The 23,292-nt window shown below is 32.3% G+C and overlaps 4 protein-coding genes across 5 annotated transcripts; 3 read left to right on the top strand and 1 right to left on the bottom strand.

The window, feature by feature from the left end:
- Nucleotides 1-86: 86 nt before the first annotated feature.
- Nucleotides 87-4,190, top strand: LOC114186986 (proline iminopeptidase). Its single transcript, XM_028075082.1, has 11 exons — nt 87-340; nt 556-758; nt 1,118-1,216; nt 1,289-1,399; nt 1,494-1,556; nt 1,763-1,856; nt 2,094-2,191; nt 2,678-2,779; nt 3,378-3,491; nt 3,561-3,635; nt 3,862-4,190. Exons 1-11 carry the CDS (start codon nt 232-234, stop codon nt 3,964-3,966), a joined length of 1,173 nt encoding a protein of 390 aa, XP_027930883.1. The 5' UTR covers nt 87-231; the 3' UTR covers nt 3,967-4,190.
- A 2,406-nt stretch (nt 4,191-6,596) lies between these two features.
- LOC114187452 lies at nt 6,597-9,636 on the bottom strand. The gene is made up of 10 exons (XM_028075714.1): nt 9,363-9,636; nt 9,224-9,288; nt 9,061-9,122; nt 8,043-8,939; nt 7,878-7,956; nt 7,691-7,780; nt 7,483-7,596; nt 7,322-7,405; nt 7,102-7,232; nt 6,597-7,010 (listed from the first exon to the last, which is right to left on the bottom strand). Exons 1-10 carry the CDS (start codon nt 9,517-9,519, stop codon nt 6,818-6,820), a joined length of 1,872 nt encoding a protein of 623 aa, XP_027931515.1. The 5' UTR covers nt 9,520-9,636; the 3' UTR covers nt 6,597-6,817.
- An 818-nt stretch (nt 9,637-10,454) lies between these two features.
- Nucleotides 10,455-17,446, top strand: LOC114188185 (squalene monooxygenase-like). 2 transcript variants are annotated; one of them, XM_028076740.1, is made up of 9 exons: nt 10,455-10,554; nt 14,279-14,546; nt 14,978-15,089; nt 15,245-15,419; nt 15,514-15,682; nt 15,978-16,199; nt 16,276-16,551; nt 16,696-16,974; nt 17,118-17,446. In XM_028076740.1, exons 2-9 carry the CDS (start codon nt 14,304-14,306, stop codon nt 17,229-17,231), a joined length of 1,590 nt encoding a protein of 529 aa, XP_027932541.1. In that variant the 5' UTR covers nt 10,455-10,554; nt 14,279-14,303; the 3' UTR covers nt 17,232-17,446. The 2 variants fall into 2 exon arrangements, with proteins under 2 accessions (XP_027932541.1, XP_027932540.1); XM_028076739.1 differs by lacking the exon at nt 10,455-10,554 and adding an exon at nt 14,126-14,183.
- Nucleotides 17,447-19,220: 1,774 nt separating this feature from the next.
- LOC114188186 (pre-mRNA-splicing factor 38B) lies at nt 19,221-22,897 on the top strand. Its single transcript, XM_028076741.1, is given in 6 exon segments — nt 19,221-19,431; nt 19,614-19,687; nt 19,918-20,094; nt 21,666-22,062; nt 22,167-22,441; nt 22,444-22,897. Coding segments are annotated over 5 exon segments (900 nt in total). The 5' UTR covers nt 19,221-19,431; nt 19,614-19,677; the 3' UTR covers nt 22,485-22,897.
- Nucleotides 22,898-23,292: the final 395 nt, after the last annotated feature.

Raw genomic sequence — 23,292 nt, 5'->3', positions numbered from 1 at the left:
AATAATAAATATAAAAAACGAAAAAAAAAATCTGTAATTATAACTGCCTCGTTTGCATCGAACAGGTGACTTTAGATGCAATTAACGGATGATAACAAACAAAAGACACGACAAGATCACCAATTACGAGGTGACACAATTCAGTGAGTGGAAGCGCACACGATCTTTACGTTGGCAAGTGTTGATTGGATAACATAATCACTGTCACATGTTCTTAATAAACCCAACAGAATGAAGTTGGGTTCTTTTCCAAACACCCTCGTCACCTCGTTCTTACCTTCCCTAATTTTCAAATTTCCCATTTCACTTCCATTCTCTCACCCAGGAATCCCTTCTTCAGGTTCCCTTTCTCTTTCTCTCTTCCTCCACTTTCCAGATTTGTTTAGATAGTTTATTAATTATGTGATACAATGATAGAGTTATGTGGGTCACTTGTCTCGTCAAATGTATGTTTGTGTTTCATTACTGTTGAATCTGTTTCTGCATTATTATATTGAATAAATTTATATCTTCACAAGGCTCTTCTAAAATTTGCGGTTTTGGTGTGATGCGCAGGCAGAAAGAGCTTAGTTATTCGCATTCAAAGCATTGATCATAGAATTGAACCAATTTCTAGTAATTTGATGGCTTCAGAAAAGGAATCCGAAAAACTTGTCAGAAATCTCTACCCGCAAATAGAACCCTACAGTACAGGATTTTTGAAGGTTTCAGATCTTCACACAATCTACTGGGAGCAATCTGGAAACCCCAGTGGCCATGTGAGTAGCAATTGACTCGCCTCCAACAATGGAATGAATATGCGTTTTTAAATTTTTTATCTTTTCTATACATGCATTAGGCTTATATGTTTATATTAGGATCAAGATTGGAATGGAAGGCAATAGACCGTTTTTTAGTGGTTCTAAGTATTAATGCAGCTGTATGAACTGTAATGCTAAAACCTATCTTTACACATGCATGTGTGGTCGGATGAATCTAAGCATTTTACATCATTTGGGAAAGCTAAATTATGAGCATTAACACTCTGGTTGTTTTATATTTATTTAATTTGAGGAGAAAGTGTAAATAACGGTAAAAAGGAAATTTGGTTCATCATTTTCTAAGCATTTTATGACAGCCGGTTGTCTTCATTCATGGAGGTCCTGGAGGAGGAACTTCCCCGAGCAACCGAAGATTTTTTGATCCGGACTTCTATCGTGTCGTTCTATTTGATCAGGTTAGTTTCTGCAATAATGGTCTCCCATGCTTTTGTGCTATGACACAAATTGACAATTATTATCTTTATCAGCGAGGTGCAGGGAAAAGCACACCACATGCGTGCTTAGAGCAAAACACCACATGGGATCTCATTGATGACATTGAAAAGCTAAGAGAACATTTGGAAATTCCAGAATGGCAGGTTATTTTACACCATCGGTTGTGTTCAGTAGGCATTTTGTGATTCAATATTCTTATGTAATTAGATATGATCTTCTGACCTGTATGATTTGCAGGTATTTGGTGGATCGTGGGGAAGCACCCTTGCCCTTGCATATAGCCAATCTCACCCAGACAAGGTGTTTAACTCTGTTCTTCATTATGATTGGTTTCTTTTTTACTATGTCATAATGATGTCTTCTTTTACTATTATTATTGTTATATTTCTATTATTACTATTATTTTTCCTGTACTGCTCAAGATTGTGTACTCTATATAATTAAGGAGTTTATTTCATGCTATGTTGTTCACTTTTTAAAATACCTTATTATCATTTTGTTACAAGGTTACTGGCATGATCCTCAGGGGAATTTTCCTCCTAAGGAAGAAAGAAATTGATTGGTTTTATGAGGGTGGCGCTGCTGCAATATATCCTGATGGTATGGAGCTGTCTTTTCATCTAATTTTCTGGTGCATTAAGTTTGAATATTTTCCATGCATAATTAGTTTTCCTTTTAATGATTTGAAGAGGTTTGACTTATTTGATGTATGAAATGATGTATAATAATTTGATGTTTTCCGTTGTAGCTTTGCATAATCTCATATTTGATTTGATTGTGATTTCTGGCTTTCTGCTCATTAGAATCTTGACTTTTAAGCATTTTGTCTCATGTCAGCTTGGGAGCCATTTAGAGATCTTATTCCTGAAAGTGAGAGAGGATGTTTCGTTGATGCCTATAATAAGAGATTGAACTCCAATGATATCGAAACTCAGGTTAGTGTCTCTGTGGTTTTCTTATCTCAGCATGCCTTTCTGAATCTTGTCCTCCCATAATCATAACAAGACTTCTTTAAATACTAGTTTGGTTTCAGAGCTGCTGCTCCCTCTTTTTGGCCTGAACTCTTCTTAGAACTAGTTTAGAAATCTATCCTTTACAAACATATCCTCGTATATGAAACGAGGAATAATGAGCTTACCTATGAGTATGTTACCTGACTGGATTGTCTAGAGTGGCTTTTTTGCATATATTGAAACGTTCAATGCCACCGCACATGGGGTTTTCTATTTGATTGAGGAGGTTTGGGGCACAGTTTCTTTGTTAAATGTATAAGGGACAGCCCTAAACTTTTCTTTTCTCTTCCGCTGTCCAATTGCTGACAAAAGATATCAACCCCTTTCTAGAACAGTACTTGTTTGAATGTGATTTATGAATGAATTCAAGATTTTTTCTTGCTTACTTATCTATGTCTTTGTTCTTAGTATGCAGCTGCTAGAGCATGGACTAAATGGGAAATGATGACTGCTCATCTTCTCCCAAATGAAGATAACATCAAAAAAGGGGATGATGATTACTTTTCATTGGTAAGTTCATCAAGTTAAGAATAACCTGGTTGTTGTCTGAAAAGTGTTTGCTATTCACTTTCCAAATCCCATCCCACTGTGCTGTGTAACTTACATAATATGCCATTGTTTGTGTAAAAACACTAACATATACCAATTATATGGATATTTTGTGTTTTTTAGAGTTTGAAGTGCACAACTTTACAAATCTCTGTTCCATATAGATGTTGCTATTGGCCTTTTGGGTATTCTTGAATTCCGTTATTAGTTTATGGAAAACATTTTTCTCTTGTAGAAAATTAGTTAATAATTTTTGCAGTCTGAAAGGAGGAAAATAAGTGGACAGAGTGACAAACTGGTGTTTTTGACGAGCACTGCCTTTTCTTCCTTAGGCACTTTATACTTGTTTTCTCTCTTGTCAAAATTTGTAAAGTCAGACAATCCCTAGTCAATTAGAGTTGCTTTTTGTATATACATACAAGAAAATAATAAACAAAGGAGTCTACAAACCTTTTTCTCTTTAGTTTGGGATTAATTTACATTTGTGTTTTATAGTTGTTTGTGGTTGAGATTCTTTAACATTTGCTGATGAGTGATAACAAATATGTTTTTCTATCAGGCTTTTGCAAGGATTGAAAACCACTATTTTGTGAACAAGGGATTCTTCCCCACTGATTCATACCTGTTGAACAGAATTGATAAAATTAGGCATATCCACACCACAATCGTGCAGGTAAAATAACCTTAATACTGTTGCCTCTAAAATGTAGATTCTTGATGTATTTCTTTCTTAACTTTGTAGGGAAGATATGATATCTGCTGTCCTATGATGTCAGCCTGGGATCTTCATAAAGCTTGGCCAGAGGCAGATTTTAGGGTGAGACTAAAATGTTGCTTTTGATCATTTGCTCTTTTGTGTTCTGTTTTTTCTGCATGCTATGCTAATTACCAATGAAGTTTCAGGGTAGAGATCTTAAAGTGATATTTTCTTAGATTTGGTTTCTTCTTATCAAGAAACTCACTGGCAATTAGGAACTAAGAAGTTTTTTCCACACAATCATATGCATAGCATGGTCAAGTTAATAAATCATACGATGAAACAGGTGGTTCCAGATGCAGGGCATTCAGCCAATGAACCAGGCATAACTGCTGAACTTGTGGCTGCAAATGAGAAATTAAAGAACATAATCAAGAACAAAGGGGAATGAAGTGAATGCTGCAAAATCTACGACTTTGATGTCTACAAGCAAAACATTTCAAGTGGCCATGTATTCAAAATCTTTAGTATATCTTGTAAACTCGGGTTGTCTTTGTCATTGTCATAACAAAAACACCCAGATCAACCCAATTTCTTGTTTGTGTTACATCAGGGGAATAAATTGTCATGGTTACGTAGGCATAATGACACATGGGATTGTTTTCTTCAGGTTCACTGTTTTTTTTTTTAAAATCTATTAACTTTACTTGATTATCCAATAAAGGGTGATATAATAGGATTGATAAATATGTTAATATTTAAATCGTTTAAATATTTTAAACGATTGATAAACATAAACAAATGTCCTTATTGAGACAGCTTTTCACTGATGAAACATGGGTTGTGAAATAGAAAAAATAGTCTCCATGAAACATAACAGTATATTCTGTTCACATTCACAGCTCCAGAGAGAGGAGCAAACAAAAACAACAAAATATATATTTATATAAAAAGGGAAACCAATGAAGAAACTTGTTTCTTGTAAATCTAAGAAACCCTCACAGCCTTTTTCTCCAACAAATTTTTGGAGACTTTGAAGGATCAAGAGCTTCATACACCACAACTCTCCAAAAAGAACACCTACTTCCTGCCCCGTTTTTTTTTTTTTTTTTTCTTTTCAGTTTTCTTTGCTTAAAATGAATGATCAAGGGCAATTGGGGCTTCTACCCCGACCACCATAGTAGAAGTAGTTACCCCAATCTCCATTGTGAACAGTTTTTGTTGATCAAAGGTTTGGGAGTTTGTAAATTGCTTGCACGAGTTACTTTGACAACATTTGATAGCCTTTTTCTAGTAGAAAGTGAAGAACCTTGTGACACGTTTGAATTTCATTTATCCAACAGTAAGTCACGAGTCTATGACACTATGACAGCGATAAATAACAAACTAGTTCTGTTTTTCATTTAGTTTTCAAATGAAACTAAGAACATATTACTAATTTTCCATGAGTGAAGTCCACTAACATAACTTATTTTCCCATGCACCGAAACAAAGTTTAATAAGCACCACTTCCTTGACTTATTTATTGATTTTTTTGACCAGATTTGGAAGATAGTTCTCCCAAAGTGCTGCCACAAGGAAAGGTGCAAGAAAGGGAAAAAGAAGTAACTAGGTGAAAAAAAGATAGTTCAAATACCAGAATCAGTAGAATAGTTCTTTCAACTATACAGGACCAATATAACACCTTGAGAACATACAAAGAAACTGATATTTGTGGTTTGGTCAGAAAACCAGTTAACATTATCTGGACATGTGAACAGAAGGTTATAGAAACACTAATAAAAAGTATATATTGCAAGATTTTTGTGTAAAACTTTAGAAGAAGACTAAGAAAAGCATTGTATTAAAAAGGATCTTAAGCAATATTTGTGAGGATTTGATTTTTAACTGAAACTGATGGTGTCAAGTAATCTATGTAACTGATCTCAGCAAGTAAAACAGGACTATAGTAGCCGCAAATCAAGAAATTCAACGTTGACCAGGTCATGAATCTCATATTTGTGATAACATTTTCATCAAAGAATGAACCAAAATGAGAGAGATACCTGAGATGCAAGGAGAACAGCATCTTTGTGGAGATAGAGAGTGAAATGACTGATAACACTAAAACTCCCAGTAAGCCATTTTCCAGTAGGAACATAGAGCTGAGACCCCCCTTTTGAAGCATACTCACTCAGATGACTGATTTCAGATTTAAAGGCCTTTGTGTTTGATGTTTTCCCATCTCCAACACCACCAAAATCCGTCAATGAAGCACTGTAAGCCCTGCAATTTATAGCTTTAAAAGTGTCTATTTTCTTTTAGTATGGATGGAAAATAAAATTTGATTGAGTTGAAATAAGTAAGCAGCAGGGAAAAAGTATAGTACTTGCAAAGATAAAGGCGAGGCCAAGTAATTTCAGAATAATAAACCCTGTCAGGCCATGATAATGTATAGAGGATCTGCAGTCGCATATCAGGCCACCCTAATTGTGCAAGAACAGATAAGTCCTGCAAAGAATTAATGTGCTTCAATTACTTCTAGACCCTGCAAAGAATTAAAACAAATTTAACTTTTACCTAGGAAATTCATACTACATAATCAAACAGATTTATAAAAAGGTTTTTTTCATCAGATATGTTGACATAAAAGAGAAAGAAACCTTGTTAAAGAGTGTAGCAGAGTCCACAGTTACCTTTTTCCCCATATTCCAGTTGGGATTTTTTATTGCATCAGCTCTTTAACATCTTTAAGCTTTTCAACATCATCTTGTTTACATATAAACATGTATGGTCAATAAATGTATGGTTGTTAACAGATTAACGTCATCTTGTTTACACATAAACAAGAAACCTTTCTCTAGTTCAGGAACATAGTCAATTACAAAATTAAACACAAGATATATGTCAAGGGGACTTTAATATTTTATCTTCTTACTCTATATTCTTTCATTGTAAGAGTTTATTAAAAAAAATTGTATAAGCAAGACCTATCTTGAGAGGGCTGCTTTATAAAAGAAATCAAGTTGCACCAAAAGGAATTAATGTTATTCATAATTCAAAACAAATAGTACAAATGAACACATTTACAATAAACACAACTTTTAATTCTATGATGTGGTAAACAAAAAAAAGTTCTCTGAACTTGGAATTTACCACATTTACAAGATTAAAAGAAAAAAAAAAGAATAGAATACACTATTTTCTATGATGTGGTAAACAAAAAAAAGTTCTCTGAACTTGGAATTTACCACATTTACAAGATTAAAAGAAAAAAAGAATAGAATACACTATTTTCTAAACTATAAATTCAATGATGCCACTCAGTCCCCAATAGTGCGTTTCCTGTTGGAGCAATTCTTTGGCACATGTAAACGGTGAAAATTTGGTTCAATAGGAACAGTCAATGCCTTCCTAGGCTTTGCTGCCTTTGGCTTCACAATATCTGATGGCTTTTCGATAATAGCACTAAGCTTTGTTGCAATGACAACCTTTTCTTTCTTCCTTCGTAAACCACTGCAATAAACAACGTATTTCATTGGAATCAAAGTTGTTTACAACAACAAACAAACACAACAACGTATTTTACAATCTCACGATTACTTACCTCAGAGGCCTCAGATCTTTACGCTGCGTCATTTCGGATTTTCTTTTGAATTTATCATTCACATTATAAGGTGTTGTAGCAGATAACTTTCGTTGCACCTTGCAGCTGGAGTTGTCAATTTGAGTGCCACCCTACGTAACATTTTGGGAAGTCTCAGTCACTGTCTAAAATACTGTTTTTGCTAAAATATTTATAGGTGAACATAAGTGCATGAACTTACAGATTGGTTTTCCTGTGCTTTTGGGCGTGATTTCTCATCACAACTGCTATAATAATCAGTGTCTGGTTCATAAGTTTCACTTTTCTGAAAGAAAATAAAGAGAAAGGTCAAATTTTTAATATTCAATAATAACGAAAGGTTCACAATGGAACTGAACTCACTTGGTTTACAATCTGATGTTTCCTCATTGCCGTCCCACCAACTTTAATTGCAGTTTCTTTCAAAGGTGAGAGAATTTTTCTATCCAAGGTTGCTTCTTTAAGAATTCCCCTTTCCTGCAGCATAAAAAAATAACATGAATCACACTTGATTAAAAAAAATTGTTTCTTGACAACTAAACAAGCTTAAAAATCCCCTTCCCTTACTTACATCAGTTCTCAGCTTAAAAGGCTTAGGGTTTGTGGGCTTTAGTTTTCTGTGCTTCACAACTGGAGAAGCATTTGTGGTCGATGAAGATTTCTGTTTCAAGGTCAAAATCATAAAAGTTATACAGACAGTCAAATTATTCAATAAAGTGGGACTGAAAGTAATCATTAATCTATAACTAAGACCAAACCTTTTGTGTTCTTCTCGAATCATCCTCATGCTTGCTCTCAAGAATAGCCTTTCTTTTGGGCACGTCAGTACTCATCTCTCTGCAGCCAACAAGAATTCATTGATTTCACCAAATTTAAGAAAACAATGGAGAAACAGACATTTTGAGACAAATCAAATTCCTTACATATTTTCATGAAAGATTGAAGCATTTTCCTTGTCATCAGTGAGCTGCCTCCTATTTTCTTTGTCATCAGAAGAAACCAATGAATTTTCTTCAGCCTTCTCAGAAACTTTTCCCTTTGACAGTGAGGTAGTGTCACATTTCGAAGCCTCTGACAAAACTTGAACCATAACTAAGCTCTCCTCCCCTCTTTTTGGTTCTTGGGAAATTTCATCTCCAAGAGATGAAATTTCTGATTCAAGGCATACTCCTAGAGAGCCACATCTAGATTTCTCATCTATCTCCATATCACTAGACTCATTTTGATGAACCTGTCGTTTCTGAGTGCCTTTCTTCACTTTCTTCTCCTTCAAACTTGACATTGCTTTAGTTTCTTGTTCCTTACGCTTATTAGAACACAAGGAATCAAACACACGGCTTTTAACCTCTCTTCCCTTCAATTGCTTCTTTGAGGCAGTCACTGGCAATGACTTGTTTCCTCCTTCTTCATTCTTCTTCACTCCATCGAGTTCAAGCTTTTTCATTGCTGAACACAGTGCTCTCATTGGTGTTTTTAATTCCATAGAACTCTTGATCTTTATGACCTTCTTGGGCGACTGAAAAACAAGAGGCTTAGACACCACTCTGCTCTTAGGATCACCAACAGTCAAGACTTTCTTGCTCTGAACACTCCTAAACGATTCTGCATTGGAAACCTTCTTTTGATGATTCCTTGGAGTGGTCAAAGCCTTGGCCACCGAAGGTGATGGCCTCACTTTAGCAATGGGGGTTGCTGCAACCTTAGAAAGAGGTTTAACTTTGACATTCTTGTCGGTCATCTTGTGTGATAACGAGGAAATATAGTCCATCCTTGAAACCCTTGACTTTGCAGGAGCTGTAAGGGGGCATTTCAACTTTGCGCTGAAAAAACAACAAAATGTCACTCACTCATAATGAATACAACTTTCTTGAAGATTTTAAAGAAGGAAAATAAATCTTGTTACAAGTTCAACATTGATCTTGGTTGAAGGATGGCTACTACCTTGTTTCTTTTTTTTTCAAAGCTTTTCTAAGTCGTACATTGGGACTTCTTGCAGCCATAACCTGAAAATCCAAGATCCATTCACCCAATCACCATCATATTTACGTTCATACGTAGAGTGAAACGAAATGAAACAAAGATGAAGAAAAAAAGACGAACTAACCCGAAGAACAAAATTCTTCTCAACTGTCTCAGGATCCAATTCTTGCTCATGCTTTAGATCGCACCCTATTAGAAAAAGTCATGTCATTGGTAATAAAGAAGAGGTAAAAGATTTGATATAAGATCAGATGAGAAGTTACCAACACGTGAGCAGAACCAGTGGCGGTCCTCGCCGGGATGGCAAGAATCCGGTTTGGTGAAATCTACGTACTTAGGAGCTTCGAAGCTTTCGTAGAAATCATCACCAATTTCCAATTCTCCTTCGAATAAACGTAAGTACGATAGAGTATCTGCCATAACTCTTCTTTCTTCTTTCTTCTTTCTTCTTTCTTCTTTCTTCTCTTTCGTCTTGCTTTTGTCTTTCGTCTTGCTTTCTCTCTGTTGCGAATATCGTGGGATTGTAATAAGATGAGAGGTTGGTCCTCTAGGCGCGCTTTTAAATAAAAATTGTCAGTAACTAGCCGTTATGATTTCAACAGCCGGTTAGAGAAACGGCATCAAAGGGGTCCCATGGAGTTTTCTTCCTGCACCCCTAACATTTTTTCTTAAAATCCAAAATTACCCTTTGTAAGATCCAAAATTACACTTCAAAATCTTTTCTTAAAAATCCAAAATTTTTATTTCATATTTTGGTTTCTAGAGATTTAAATTCTAAGGTATTTTTAATATAACTATTTTTTGTAAGATTAATTGGTTAGATAACTTGGTTGATAAATCGTGAGTCATAATTTTTAATGGTAAATTATAAATATTTCTTTATACTAAGTATTCTTAATTGAATAAAAATGAGTTCCAATTAATTTTTATATTTGGAGAAAGTGTTATTTTCTCAAATGTGTAAAAGTGACTAATTATTTTTATTTCCTTAAAGATAATTTAAATATATACATTTTTGTATGATTTAAAATTAAATTTTAAAATGGTTGAAAAAATTTAATATCAAGTTTTAAATTTTTGCTGGGAATTTAAAATATAAGCTTCACAATAAAAGATTTCTATGTATTTTAAATTATATTAGGTATATTATTTATTAAAACATACTAGTCATTTATCATCAAAATTATAATTTATATACCAAAATATGTATTAATATAAATTTTAATCCCATAAAATTTACTATTTATTTTGTAGAGTGTATAAGGTAGATACTAATTTTAATTGAATAAAAAATATATAAAATTATAGCCATCTCAACTGGGGATATATAATAGAATCCATTGTAGTTTATTGCTTCTCTCTCTCATCTTCTCTCTCATCGCCTACCCGAAACTGCAACTCCATCATCATCAACGTTTCTTCAACCTTGCAGCTGAAAAAAAAAACCAAAAAAAGGTACGTGCTGCTGCATCATTTTTTTTAATTGTGTTGGATCTATTATTTATGAAATGTTTAAGATAGTTGAAGATAATACATGACATGAGAGAAGAAAAAAAGATTATAGAAGTACTCTTTTGAGTCTGACTTGATTCAACAGCAGCAACTTGTTTCACAGCATGGGTTATACAATCCTTCATATTCATTCTGTGTGTCATACAAAAATAATGAATCACTTTATACCATAAATACTAATCTAAGATATATACTCTTGCTATTGGAATGAGATATCATAGATGCTTATTATTGGAGACTGTGCATGTTGTTTCTTTAAGGATCAATCCTTATGTTATACGTTATACGGTATTCTAAACTTTTAACTTGTCGTTAATTAATTATACGGAAAATAATATTTTAATTATTGACAACTTTTTCTTATAATTTGATATCTTTTGTAATATAGAAAAATGAAAAAATAAAAAATGGAAGAATGAATAGTTACTTAAGAGTAATGTTATAAGAAAAAATTGTTAAAATTTAATTGTCAAAAAATTATTTTCCTAATTATATATATATTTTCTATAATTTATAATGAGTTTATCAAATATTAGGAACTGACAGCAATGTAACTATATAACTAAAAAAAAGATGATAATTAATGTTATTTTTATTTTAAAAGATATAAAATGGAATTTTTTTTTGTCTTAAATAGATGGGTAAGAAAAATTGTATATAACTAGTTTATAAGATATATATTGGTTACACTGAATTTTATACGATGTAGTAAAATTGTATATAACTAGTTTGTAGGCACTCCAAGAAATGTATTTAATATTACTTTTACTTTTATCTGTCTAGTTTAAAGAATAACACTGTATTAAAGATTATAAATGTTAATTTCATTTATATTATATTTATTTACGTTTTCATATGATTTTATTATTTCTATAATCTTTAAGAATGTAAAAAACTAAAAGAAATAGATTCAAAGTGTGATGTTAGGTAATCCTAATTTAATTTTTTAAATAAAGATATTAAAGGGGTTAAATAAGGAACATGGAACAAAACAAGAAAGTGTTAAGAAGCAGATAAAGAGAGAAACCAAATTTAGGTGCAAAAATAAATAGAAGTGTTTTTGTCCCCTCACAAAGGCAATGCAATGCTAATAAAAACAATAAAGGTGTCTGTCTTCTCTCTACTTGCCTACATTGAATGCCATGCCATGCAAAATTAATGGCTTTGCATTTGCCACGATATTTTTTATTTAATTGTATGAAGATTTACTAAAAAAAACTAAATCTTTTATGAAATATTTCTTAGAACAAATCTTTTTATTTATTTTGTATATTTCAGAATCTTATTTTGTAAATAGATTATAAATAATAAACCTCTAACTGGTATATATATATATATATATATATATATATATATATATATATATTAATTGACATAAATAATATGATAATAATAAATAAATTCTACATCTTGAAAAATAGGTTTAAAAAATTCTTTTAATCAACTAATTTAATATAATTTGTGAAAATATTCAAGACAATAAAATTTATTATTAATAAGAATTCAACCTATTATCACTGAAAATAATAATTCATTTTTTTAAAATTGATATTTATGATCAATATTTTACATTTTTTAAAAAAATATATAAACATAATTGAAATTAATAATACACAAAGAAATAACATTAATTTTAATATAAATTAAAGCTTTTATATTAACTTATAGCATTTGGTTATTTTTTAAATTATTTAAAGTTAAAACTTATTAATTTTATTCTGATACAAACTTAAATTATTAATAATAGTAACTTTGAAATATTATTTAAATTAAAAATAAAAATATTTTTAATATAGTACTAAAATTGCTTTATTATGTAAAATATTTAAATTTCTATTTGAGAAAAAAATTTCAATTTATTAACTATAAATATATGTTTAAAAAATTCTAACTCTAAACATTCTTTTCTCTAGAAAAATAAAGGAAAAACTAGCCTAATTGAGATGTGAGCTCCACTGACACAACACAAACCAACTCGGAATTAGACTTCTTGAAGATGAGGTTTTGAATCGAAGAAAAAATAAATAAAGGATTGGGGGTGGATAAAGAATATAGGTTTAATTACTATTTTCTCTGTTTTTTTCAAAAATGTTAAATTTATCTTCTAATTTTTCAATTTTAATTTTATCTCAAATTTTAAAAAGATTAAAATCAAATTAAAAGTAAAAAGAATTGAAACACCAACTTATATTTGAAGGCAGAAACGACAAGAATAATTAAATTTTTTTATATAAGCTTAATTAATTGAAGTTAGGTTAATAAATGATGATTGGGAGACAGTTAGCCTTGAACATGGTGGTTGGTATTAGATAGGTCATTAATCGATTCACAACTAACTGTCATATTCATATCAAGAATTTTCCGTAGTCAAACCTATTGATGAGATGCTACTTACTTATTATCCAACAGAGAAAGTTTACAAGATCGATCCATTCTTATATTTTTAGTTAAACTATTTTGTTCTCTATTTTTTTAAGTCTTAATTTGAGTCTGATTTAAGTAATTATATATATATATATATATATATATATATATATATTTTAAATTGTTTTAAACAAAATTTGTTTGATTTGAATAATTAATATAGTTTTAATGTTAATTTTGATGAAATTTTTTTAATTGTTTTAAAAAATTTAATTAAAAATAAATAAATAAAAATCATAAAAGGAAAACAGAAAAACAAATTCAAACAAAAAAATAGCATGCCAACAACTATTAATTAAAGTGAATTTAAAAATAAAATTAAGTGAAAATTAAACGTTTTGTTGATAGTTAAAATTCTTATTTAAAATTTGAAATGGTTAAACTAATTTAATGAAAATAAAAATATTTCTTATATGATATATTTTTGAGTAACTATAATTTAGTTTTTCTATTAGTTTTAAACATTTATAATTGTTTATTTAATTACCAATCGGTTGGATTACGTCTCTGGTGTAAATCATTATATTTTCATTTTTTTTTGTAATAATAATCAATTATATAAAATGTATTTAAAAAATGTTATCAATTATTATCTATTAATAATAGATTAAAAGCTATCCTTAATATAAGATTACTATCCATTTTAAAAAAGGTACGTTTGAAGAATTGTTCATTGTTAATTTTTACTTGATTAGAATTACAAAAAATCCTTTTATAATCATGTTATTAGTAATTTAACTCTTTTATAATTATGTTATTATTAATCTAATTATCCTGTGAAGTTCTTTGATTATATCTTTCATGTACAAAATTAAACCCAAGATCTTATTTAAAAAAAAAAAGTTTAATTTCACATTAGAATTGCCCTATTAAACAAAATGAAATAACCCTGACAAATAAAAAAAATATTAAAGAAAAGGAAGAGTTATAAAAAAATCACAAATTTTATTCAAATAATTTCACTGTATCACATCATTTCTATACAATTCTCATAGGTTTTGTTTGGTAAACATTTTAGTAAAATTTTCTTATTTATTACTTTTCCTAACATATGAGAAAGGAAAATTATATATAAAATAAGATGAAGAGTGGAAGAATTAATGGTCCTTATAATATTTAGTTTGCATTAAAGTTGCACAATCTAACATGTAAAACCTCACTCTAAAATCCACACTTAGTTTTTCCACCTTCAACTCTTTCCATCATCATTCTCCTTTTTATTTGTTTTTTCCTTACCTTTCAGGCTTAGTTCCACGGATTTACTGAAGATGGATTTTGAATATATTTTGGGGGGAATTACAGCTTCTACTATGGTTCTTCTGTTTGTTCTATTCAGTTCTGCATCAAAGAAGGAGGCCAAAGCTTTAGTACATGCAGAAAACAATGGTAGCAGTATGATAACAGCAAAACCAGAAACTGGAAACCAACATCAAGAAATTTCACCAACCACCGACATCATCATTGTCGGTGCTGGAGTTGCTGGCGCAGCCCTTGCTTACACACTTGGCAAGGTAGAACAAAGTGGAAACCTTTTCTTTTCATATGTGTAATGTCTTTTGCCAAAATCTTTTTGACACACACACATGTTTGAGAGCAAGAAAGGTTCAAGAGGTCGGAAGAAAGAAAGAAGAATATTCTTCAAGTTTAATTTATACAGACTTCATAAAACATTTCTTCTAAAGATTATATCTCATACACTTCTACTTTTCTTGAATGTTTTTTCTTACAACCAGAAAAAAAAAACATAAAAAGTTAAAAAGAATTGAATATTTTGTATTCCTCTGAATGTTCTTAGAACCACACCACAAAACATATGTAGTCAGATTCATATGTATAGTTGTGCATGTTCTGGGTCATATTTTTGGATGGACTAAAAGATTTTTAATTACAGTTATTGTTGTAAGAGGATATGAACGATGTTGATATATGGTTGTTGTTTCAGGAAGGAAGAAGAGTGCATGTTATCGAAAGGGACTTGACTGAACAAGACAGGATTGTGGGGGAATTGCTACAACCTGGAGGTTATCTCAAGCTAATTGAATTGGATCTCCAAGGTAACCAAGCACCATGTTTGTACCAAACTATTGATGGATGAAAAATTGTATGAGAATTGTTGTAATCAATCATTTTTAGGTGTAAAGAATCCATTTTCCTCTGTTGGTCAAATTCAAGAATCTTATTAACTGATGAATGTTGTGAGTTGTTGCAGATTGTGTGGGTGAGATTGATGCTCAACAAGTCTTTGGCTATGCTCTTTACAAGGATGGGAAAAATACTAAACTTTCTTATCCCTTGGAAAAGTTTGACTCTGATGTTTCCGGAAGAAGCTTCCACAATGGCCGTTTCATACAGAGAATGCGAGAAAAGGCTTCAACTCTTCCAAAGTAGTACATGAAAAAAATGTTTCTGAAATGGATTTTATTTTTATTGAGTCATTTCCTTCCTTTGCATGCCCTAATTGTTCCAAATTCTGTGCAGTGTAAAATTAGAACAAGGGACTGTCACATCTCTGCTAGAAGAAAATGGAATCGTCAAAGGGGTAAACTACAAAACCAGAAACGGACAAGAGGTCACAGCTAAGGCTCCACTCACTATAGTATGTGATGGTTGTTTTTCCAACTTGAGACGTTCTCTTTGCAACCCACAGGTAAACACACCAAGTTTTTCTCTTTCTTTATCATATCACCAACCCAAAGTATTCATTAGTTTTATCGATGATCAATTGAAGAACTTGATCAAACACTTTTAATAATAAAGATTTTGCTCTTAATACACACTGTATCTATCTTGTTATCTTTAAGATAACTGAATTAAGACACACATTGTATCCTATATTCAAAACATACCTGTGCATCACTAGTAATGGTTAAGAATAATTTAACAGTGTGTTTTCTGCTTAACTTACCTAGTAGTGAAATGGGTTTATTTCTTTATTTATTCAGGTTGATGTAGCATCTCATTTTGTTGGTCTGGTCCTAGAGAACTGCAATCTTCCATATGCAAACCACGGACACGTTATCTTGGGTGATCCTTCTCCCATTTTGTTTTATCCCATAAGTAGCACTGAGATTCGGTGTCTGGTTGATGTGCCTGCTGGCAAAAAATTACCTTCCCTTGGTAATGGTGAAATGGCTCGTTATTTGAAAACAGTTGTAGCTCCACAGGTACAAACAAATATCCTAGTCTTTGGTTTGACATAACATTACAAACTATCAACTAACAGAAATTTGTGTGTTTCAGGTTCCCCCAGAGTTGCATGCATCTTTTATAGCAGCAGTTGACAAAGGAAACATAAGAAGCATGCCAAACAGAAGCATGCCTGCATCTCCGTACCCTACACCTGGTGCCCTTCTAATGGGAGATGCCTTCAACATGCGTCACCCTTTAACCGGAGGAGGAATGACTGTGGCTTTGTCTGACATTGTTTTGCTGAGGAACCTTCTTAGACCCCTCCATGATCTGCATGATGCTAATGCTCTTTGCAAATATCTTGAATCATTCTACACCCTACGCAAGGTTAATATACATTACTTCCTCCTAAATGACTAATCTTCTTTAATTTCATAGTGAATAATAACCAACAGTTAAACTTTTCGTTAATGAAATACCAGTATTGGTTTGAGAAAATGTGACATAGGTGGTTCATGATTGTGTTTGCAGCCAATGGCATCTACAATAAACACTTTAGCTGGGGCATTATACAAGGTGTTTTGTGCATCTCCTGACCCAGCTAGTAAGGAAATGCGCCAGGCTTGTTTTGATTATTTAAGCCTTGGAGGGGTTTTCTCAGATGGACCAATATCTCTACTCTCAGGTCTAAATCCTCGTCCATTAAGCTTGGTTCTTCATTTCTTTGCTGTGGCTATATACAGTGTTGCTCGCTTACTCATACCATTTCCTTCTCCAAATCGCTTGTGGATTGGAGCTAGAATTATTTCTGTGAGTACTTCTTGCATTTTTCTTAACAGTTAAACATGCACCATCTTTCACATATCAACCATGTCCCTTGCTGCAACATTATATTAGTTAATGGTACCTTAAAACTTATGATTTTGAATAAGTTTTGTTGCTGAGATTTGCAGGGTGCCTCTGCTATCATTTTTCCCATTATCAGGGCTGAAGGAATTAGACAAGTGTTCTTCCCTGTGACTGTGCCAGCATATTACAGAACACCTCCTTCCAATTTGCATGATTAAATACAGATCTTGGAAGAAAATACATGCATGAACATATAACCTGTGCCTGCATTCTGTGTAACTGTGATTATACCAACCAAAAAGGATAAATAAGTGAGCCTAGAAGAGAATTTTGGTGAAGGCTCCATATATTAGGGCACTGGTTTTGTCTGTCTGCAATATACATGTTTTTTATGAATACAATTTTCAAATGTATTGTGTCTACTTCAGGACAATACCAAATTTCCAAGATCAATCTTCCATGCAAAAGAGGACAAAATGTTACGCTTTGTTGGTTAGTATATCCACTGATTTGTACTTTCATATAAAAGACACCAATAATATATTTAGTATAAATAAAAATTTAAAATGTGATGTGATAATGAAGCGTGACAGTGGCCACACAAAAAGGGAATGTAAGACACATATACGCACTTAGAAGTTTTTATTTTCAGAAATGATATTTTAACACAATCTTTAGACACACTTTGACACGGACCTACTTGGCTTTTTTAAAAAATAAATTTTAATTTGTTTTTTTATGTTAACTAGGATTTCATTTTTTCATAATGGTTTTGAAAGGCACTTGGTACTTGGTACCGAGTCGCTGTGACTTCCCATATGCGTCTTTCATTTGGTTGTGTGTGCCTTCCATTTCCGTGCTGCATTGGTTCGTTAGGTTCTGTTTTGCATGAAACGGCGATGAATCAGTTGATGTTTTGCATCACTTGGTGCCGGGATCGGTTTCTTTGTGTTTTTCTTCACCTTTTGAATCTCCGCAAAAACCCACCTCACATCTACAATCAGCAACGAAAAAGAAGTTTATGGTCGTTCTATTTCTCCTTTAATCTACCAAAAGTGATTTTTTTTTTTATTTGGTTATTGCCGAGGTGTATTTCACGGCGTTGAATTCCTTGTTGGGACTAACAAGTATCTAAAGATGGTTGTGAATGTTTCAATTTCAGAAAAATTACTCACATTCACATTGGTGACCGACTTGAAAATAAAAGGAAAGAAAGACAAGTCTGATTTGAAATATATGTGAGAGATAATGAACAAAAGTAGGAGTTATATTCTATTTTTTATATAAATTTTTTCAAACTTTCACTAATTAATTTTTTTTGTCATCCAAATATGAAAAGTATTTTCATGTGCCACAAAAGGAAATATTTATGTTTTTTAAAAATATCTAAAAATTAATTATTATTTTAGAATTAACAAATAAAAATTGGGATAGTTTAAATATTATATATTCTGTTACATTTTATTATAATAAATAACATACGAATAAGATAAAATAACAAATTTCTTCATAAAATATATATCTTATATATTATATATCTCATATTTGTATAACCATAAAATTTCTTAAATCCAAATTCTATAATATAATTATATTATTAATAATGTTTCACATTGTAATTATAGGATTTTTATCGCATGCCAAATAAATTTGCATCAGATCAAAATATTAACTTAAATCAATATATATTATTAAATAAGTCTACATCAAACTTTTCATATCAAAATATTCACTTAAACGAATAATATATACTATTAAGTATTATTAATCAAATAACATCAAATTTTAATTAATTTTTTATTTTTATACTTTAGGAAAGTGCTATAAAAAAATATCAAAAGTATTCGGTAAGTTTATATTAAATTTGGGAGTATTACATTCTTATTTTCATTTTCTTACAAATTATTCCAAAATAGACATTTTATTATTTCTATCCTTAAATTAAATTTTAATAATTTAGAAAAATGTTGAATCGTTAAAAATAATTTAATATCACATTTTATGTTTTTTTGCCGGGATTTAAGTTTTTGTACAAGATGTCTATTTATTATAAATTTGACTATAAAATAATTTATACACAAAAATATTTGTTATTGTAAATTTTAAATCACATAAAGTTAATTATTTATTTTGTACAGGGTCTAAGTTAAATAATAATTTTAATTAGATAAGAAAAGCATACATTTAATCCCAACTCAACTGAGGATAAAGAAGAGAATCTGGTTGTTCTTGACACCTACACCAACACAAAATTCCATCGCCTCTCTCTCCCTCGTCGTCCTCCCCAAGACAGGGATCCCGACTTCCAGCACCACCGTCACTGATCGAAAAGAAACTTCGGTGACGGAGCCTGCCACTGCCACCACCAAAGTTTCAATTGGTCACCCTGCACTTCAACCCTCTTTCAGCTAAAAATCGGTACTTTCTGCTGCATCCATCATTACCATCATCATCTTCTGAACTGTGATTGAAATCCCACCATCTACATGTTTTTGTGCGTTTTAGGGATTTAAGTCTTGATCGTTACTTTTCATGCCATAAAGTTTCTCTGGGATTGGGAATTTGGGATTCAATTTGAAATTCAGAAATCTTTTTTGCAGGGTTTTTCACTTTTGAAGTACAATTGAACAAAAAACACTTGATGGAGTTTGTTGTTGTGACCACATGATTTTAGGTTATTTGATTCATTTTTTCATCGAGAGGGTGTTGGGAACTTAGCAATGTCTGTGATATGTGAAATCATATTTTATTTTTGGCTTTTCACTGCATATTTTGGTTCTTTCCCCTTGCGGACACAAAGCAGCACAGCATTCTGGAGTTGTTTAATTCTTTTTTAAGGTTGTTTGTTCAATTGAAGTCTCATTTCTTTTGTTTTTCTGTTTTGTTTTTGGATAATATGGTCAGACACTCAAATGGATTTGGAGACTGAAAATAGATTAGCTGCTCTCCTTATGAAGGAAGCAGCAGAATTACGGCGGCAGTCTGAAAGGGAAGGTGTTCTAGCTTATCTTCGAAAGCCTGACGTACGGACTCGGCCAAATTCGCGATTCCTCACTGCTACTGTACGTGGAGTTCAACAAGGTTATTTTTAGTCGTATATTTAGACAGAGCTTCATTACTACTGCCCTATTGGCTTGTTATATGGCTGTGCTTCTGAGAAAAGTTGTCAGTTGTGTTCGAATTAGGAAATGATATTTATATTAGTTTCACTGTTTGATGATTGTATTAATAGCCTGTCTTACAATTGATTTTGTGTGGATGCTGAGTGTACCCATGAGTTTAAAACAATTCTTATTCAACTTTAATTTTTGGGGGGATGGTGGGTAGGAAGGCTAAAAGTCCTTAGTATAAGCACACCATTGCGGCCGATGGTGCCATTAGCAACAAATTGCCTATGGCGGTTGGCCAAAAATCTGCCATGTTGTCCATGGCACCACCATTTAAGAAGAATGCTCATGGCTTTATGTGGGAATTGGACATGCAGATTTGTTAGATAGATTGGGGTAGGTATGTTTGGAAGGAAAGGGAAGGGAGGAAATATTTTATTTCTAATAAATATTCCGTAATTTGCTAACTTAAAAAAAATAAGATTTGCATAAACTGGAGAGACTAGAATGGAACCTACCAGAGTTTGGTCACTGAGTAGTGCAGAAAATTTTCGGCAGGAAATAGTACTGCATAGCATTTTGGAACTGGGAAATGCAATTGGAGAAAGAAGAAAATGGTGAACACTTTTAAGATAGTGAACGTGGTATAGTTTTTTCTTTTGGAGAATTTGTGCATTAAAAAGAAATTGTCCGAGAGAAATAAGAAAAGTCACAGAAAAAGTGACAAGGTAATGGTGGAGCGGTAGATGTCATCTTCAGCTGCCTCATTATCATACCTACTAATACATTATAATATGACTTGGGGATAATCGAAACTATTATCGTAAAGTGTAAAAGACAACCGTGCAGATTATAGAAGTTATTGTTAGCATTGGCTGACTCCATATATTCTCCTTTTTCTTTGCATGAACACATAAGAAAAATAGAAAAGAATGCAAAAAATACCCAATATTGTTCCTTTGCTGAGTGTTAAAAGGTACATGAAAAATAAAACGAGAAAAAATCATTTACAGAATTTGTATATCATAACTGATCTATCCATATATTTAGTATAGTTCTTCTTTAAGATAAAGATTTAATGACATTTTCTTACTTTGTCGAAATAGGCAGAGTACCATAATATTTACTGATGAATGAATGATAGTGCAGTTTTTTTTTGGATGACAATTTTTGGTGAATTGAATTGGATTTTGGACAAAGTTGTTAAATAACCATTACAGCATTGCCATAGCATTCCCTCGGCTATATTGAAAACCTCAAAATGTTTATATGGCAGAATTGTGGCCTTCAGCTTTCTATCATTGATAACCTTGATCAAAGGGTATGCCTCAAGTTTTGACTAGCATGACCCTGGGTCTCATGAGTCATGACTACTTTACCCAAGTTGAATACTGGAATTACTTTCATTTCTTTTGATTGTTTGTGACTGACAAATCACCATCCTTCACCTCTGGTTCTGAATCTTTTTCATCCAAGATGATGTCTATATGTTGAGCTGTTAGTTTATTATTAATCATATTAAATTTCTTTTGGTATTCTCTACAGCAAATAGAGCAGTGGAAGTGAATGAAATGTGGCGATTGCGGCAAAAAGAAATTGAGCTTGATAAACGGATTAAAGAAAAATCAATTGATAAAAGAAGTAAAGACAGAAGTCATAGGGATGATAACTTATCAAGAGGCACGGGAAGACATTTTGGTATTGATAACAGCACTAGAACCTCTGCCTCACGTTCAAGTCATAGAGAATATGAGCTGGATAAAAATGATAAAAGCAGCAGTGAAAGAAATCATAAGGATGATAACTCATCAAGAAGACCAGGAAGACATGCTGTAGTGGATAAAAGCTCTAGTGTCTATACTTCATGCCCGAGTGAAAGAGAACATGAACATGGTGTGGAAGGTTTAAAGGATGAAGAGCTTGAAGAGTTTCTGCACTCAAGGTATTATATCTCTCTTATGGCTTTTGTTGTTTATGTGTGTGCTTACTAATAGTATAATATCTCTAATATTTTTTAGAACTAAAGAAACTCCATTTTTGTATTAGGACCAAACGAGGCAGAGGTGCTGTTGGTCCGAGGATGGACGATACTGGACCTTACCTTCCTCCTGATTCAGATGGGGAGCCTGGTACTAGTCCGAATGTAAGGCATCGCCGTGTTATTCTTGGTCCGGAGAAGCCCTTGTCATTGAGGTCATATGATACTTCTGATGAGGAGGAGCTTCATGAAGAAAAGCGGAAAAAGAGTAAAAAGTCTCACTCTAGGAGCGCGGACAAGGAGCATTCTAAGAGGCACAAGTCAAAAGATAAATCTAAGCATAAGAAAAGAAAAGGGAGGAGAAAAGAAGTAAACATCATCACTAAGGCTCTAACGTAACTTGAGATCAGACGAAGGTAAACTTGCGGATACAGTCAATTTGGATGAAACTCGTGTTTGTACTTAGCACAGATGATTTTCTGTAACATCAAATGCAAATCGAACTTGTTTGGCCACAGAAAAGGTTACTTAGACAACTATCAAACCTTTTAAACTTCAGTTTGGGGACGTAGGTCTCTTGCAAGCGATTAGGTTTCTTAATCCTTCATCAGTTGCTTGTCTTGACCTCATTAGCTTGTTTGGAGCAATTCACCTTGTGTTTCATCATCATCTGGTCAATCTCACTGTCATGAATATCATGGAGATTTTCTTATCTTGTGTTATTATAAACATTATATCTTATCTTCGTCAACCTCTTGAAAATTACAGCAGCACCCCACTTCGTTGGTGGCATTCCTTCCATACCATTCTGAGTCATGGAATTTTTCCAAACTGACAAACCAGAAAATATGTAACATGCAGAAAATTCAATGATGGCACTTTTTTAACTGTATGATGGCACAAATATCAACTTTTGTGTTGTGGGTTTTCCTATCTAGAAAATTATTTTAACACTCATACCAAAGGAGTAAACTTCGTTTCAATAATATACACCCTGACGGGAAGAAAACGTCCAAGTCCTTTTACAGTCCTTTAAGACTATAATTGAAATTGTTGATGACATTTCAAGGTTTAGCCACGGCCTCATTACGCTTCCCAATACTAACAAGATTATTTGCTAAATTTAAGTACTTGATAAGTAACGATATGTAGTAAAGGGGACCGCATATGCAGAAATAGTTCTTAAATTCAAGC

Source organism: Vigna unguiculata, chromosome 6 (genome assembly GCF_004118075.2).
Source record: "Vigna unguiculata cultivar IT97K-499-35 chromosome 6, ASM411807v1, whole genome shotgun sequence".
NCBI classification, from domain to species: Eukaryota; Viridiplantae; Streptophyta; class Magnoliopsida; order Fabales; family Fabaceae; genus Vigna; species Vigna unguiculata.
Note: the sequence above shows the minus strand (reverse complement) of the source record. Positions and strands in the feature narration are given on the sequence as shown.

Excerpts from the sequence above, each read along its gene's own strand:
- LOC114187452 (XM_028075714.1), bottom strand. The coding sequence starts at position 9,519 with ATGGCAGATACTCTATCGTACTTACGTTTATTCGAAGGAGAATTGGAA. Across the intron at positions 9,289-9,362 it reads CTGGTTCTGCTCACGTGTTG|GGTGCGATCTAAAGCATGAG; the intron begins GTAACTTCTCAT and ends TTTTTCTAATAG. Across the intron at positions 7,957-8,042 it reads TCAATCTTTCATGAAAATAT|AGAGATGAGTACTGACGTGC; the intron begins GTAAGGAATTTG and ends TGTTGGCTGCAG.
- LOC114188185 (XM_028076739.1), top strand. Across the intron at positions 15,090-15,244 it reads AATTGAATTGGATCTCCAAG|ATTGTGTGGGTGAGATTGAT; the intron begins GTAACCAAGCAC and ends GAGTTGTTGCAG. Across the intron at positions 16,552-16,695 it reads CATTCTACACCCTACGCAAG|CCAATGGCATCTACAATAAA; the intron begins GTTAATATACAT and ends TTGTGTTTGCAG.
- LOC114186986 (XM_028075082.1), top strand. The coding sequence starts at position 232 with ATGAAGTTGGGTTCTTTTCCAAACACCCTCGTCACCTCGTTCTTACCT. Across the intron at positions 1,400-1,493 it reads TGGAAATTCCAGAATGGCAG|GTATTTGGTGGATCGTGGGG; the intron begins GTTATTTTACAC and ends TATGATTTGCAG. Across the intron at positions 1,857-2,093 it reads TGCTGCAATATATCCTGATG|CTTGGGAGCCATTTAGAGAT; the intron begins GTATGGAGCTGT and ends GTCTCATGTCAG.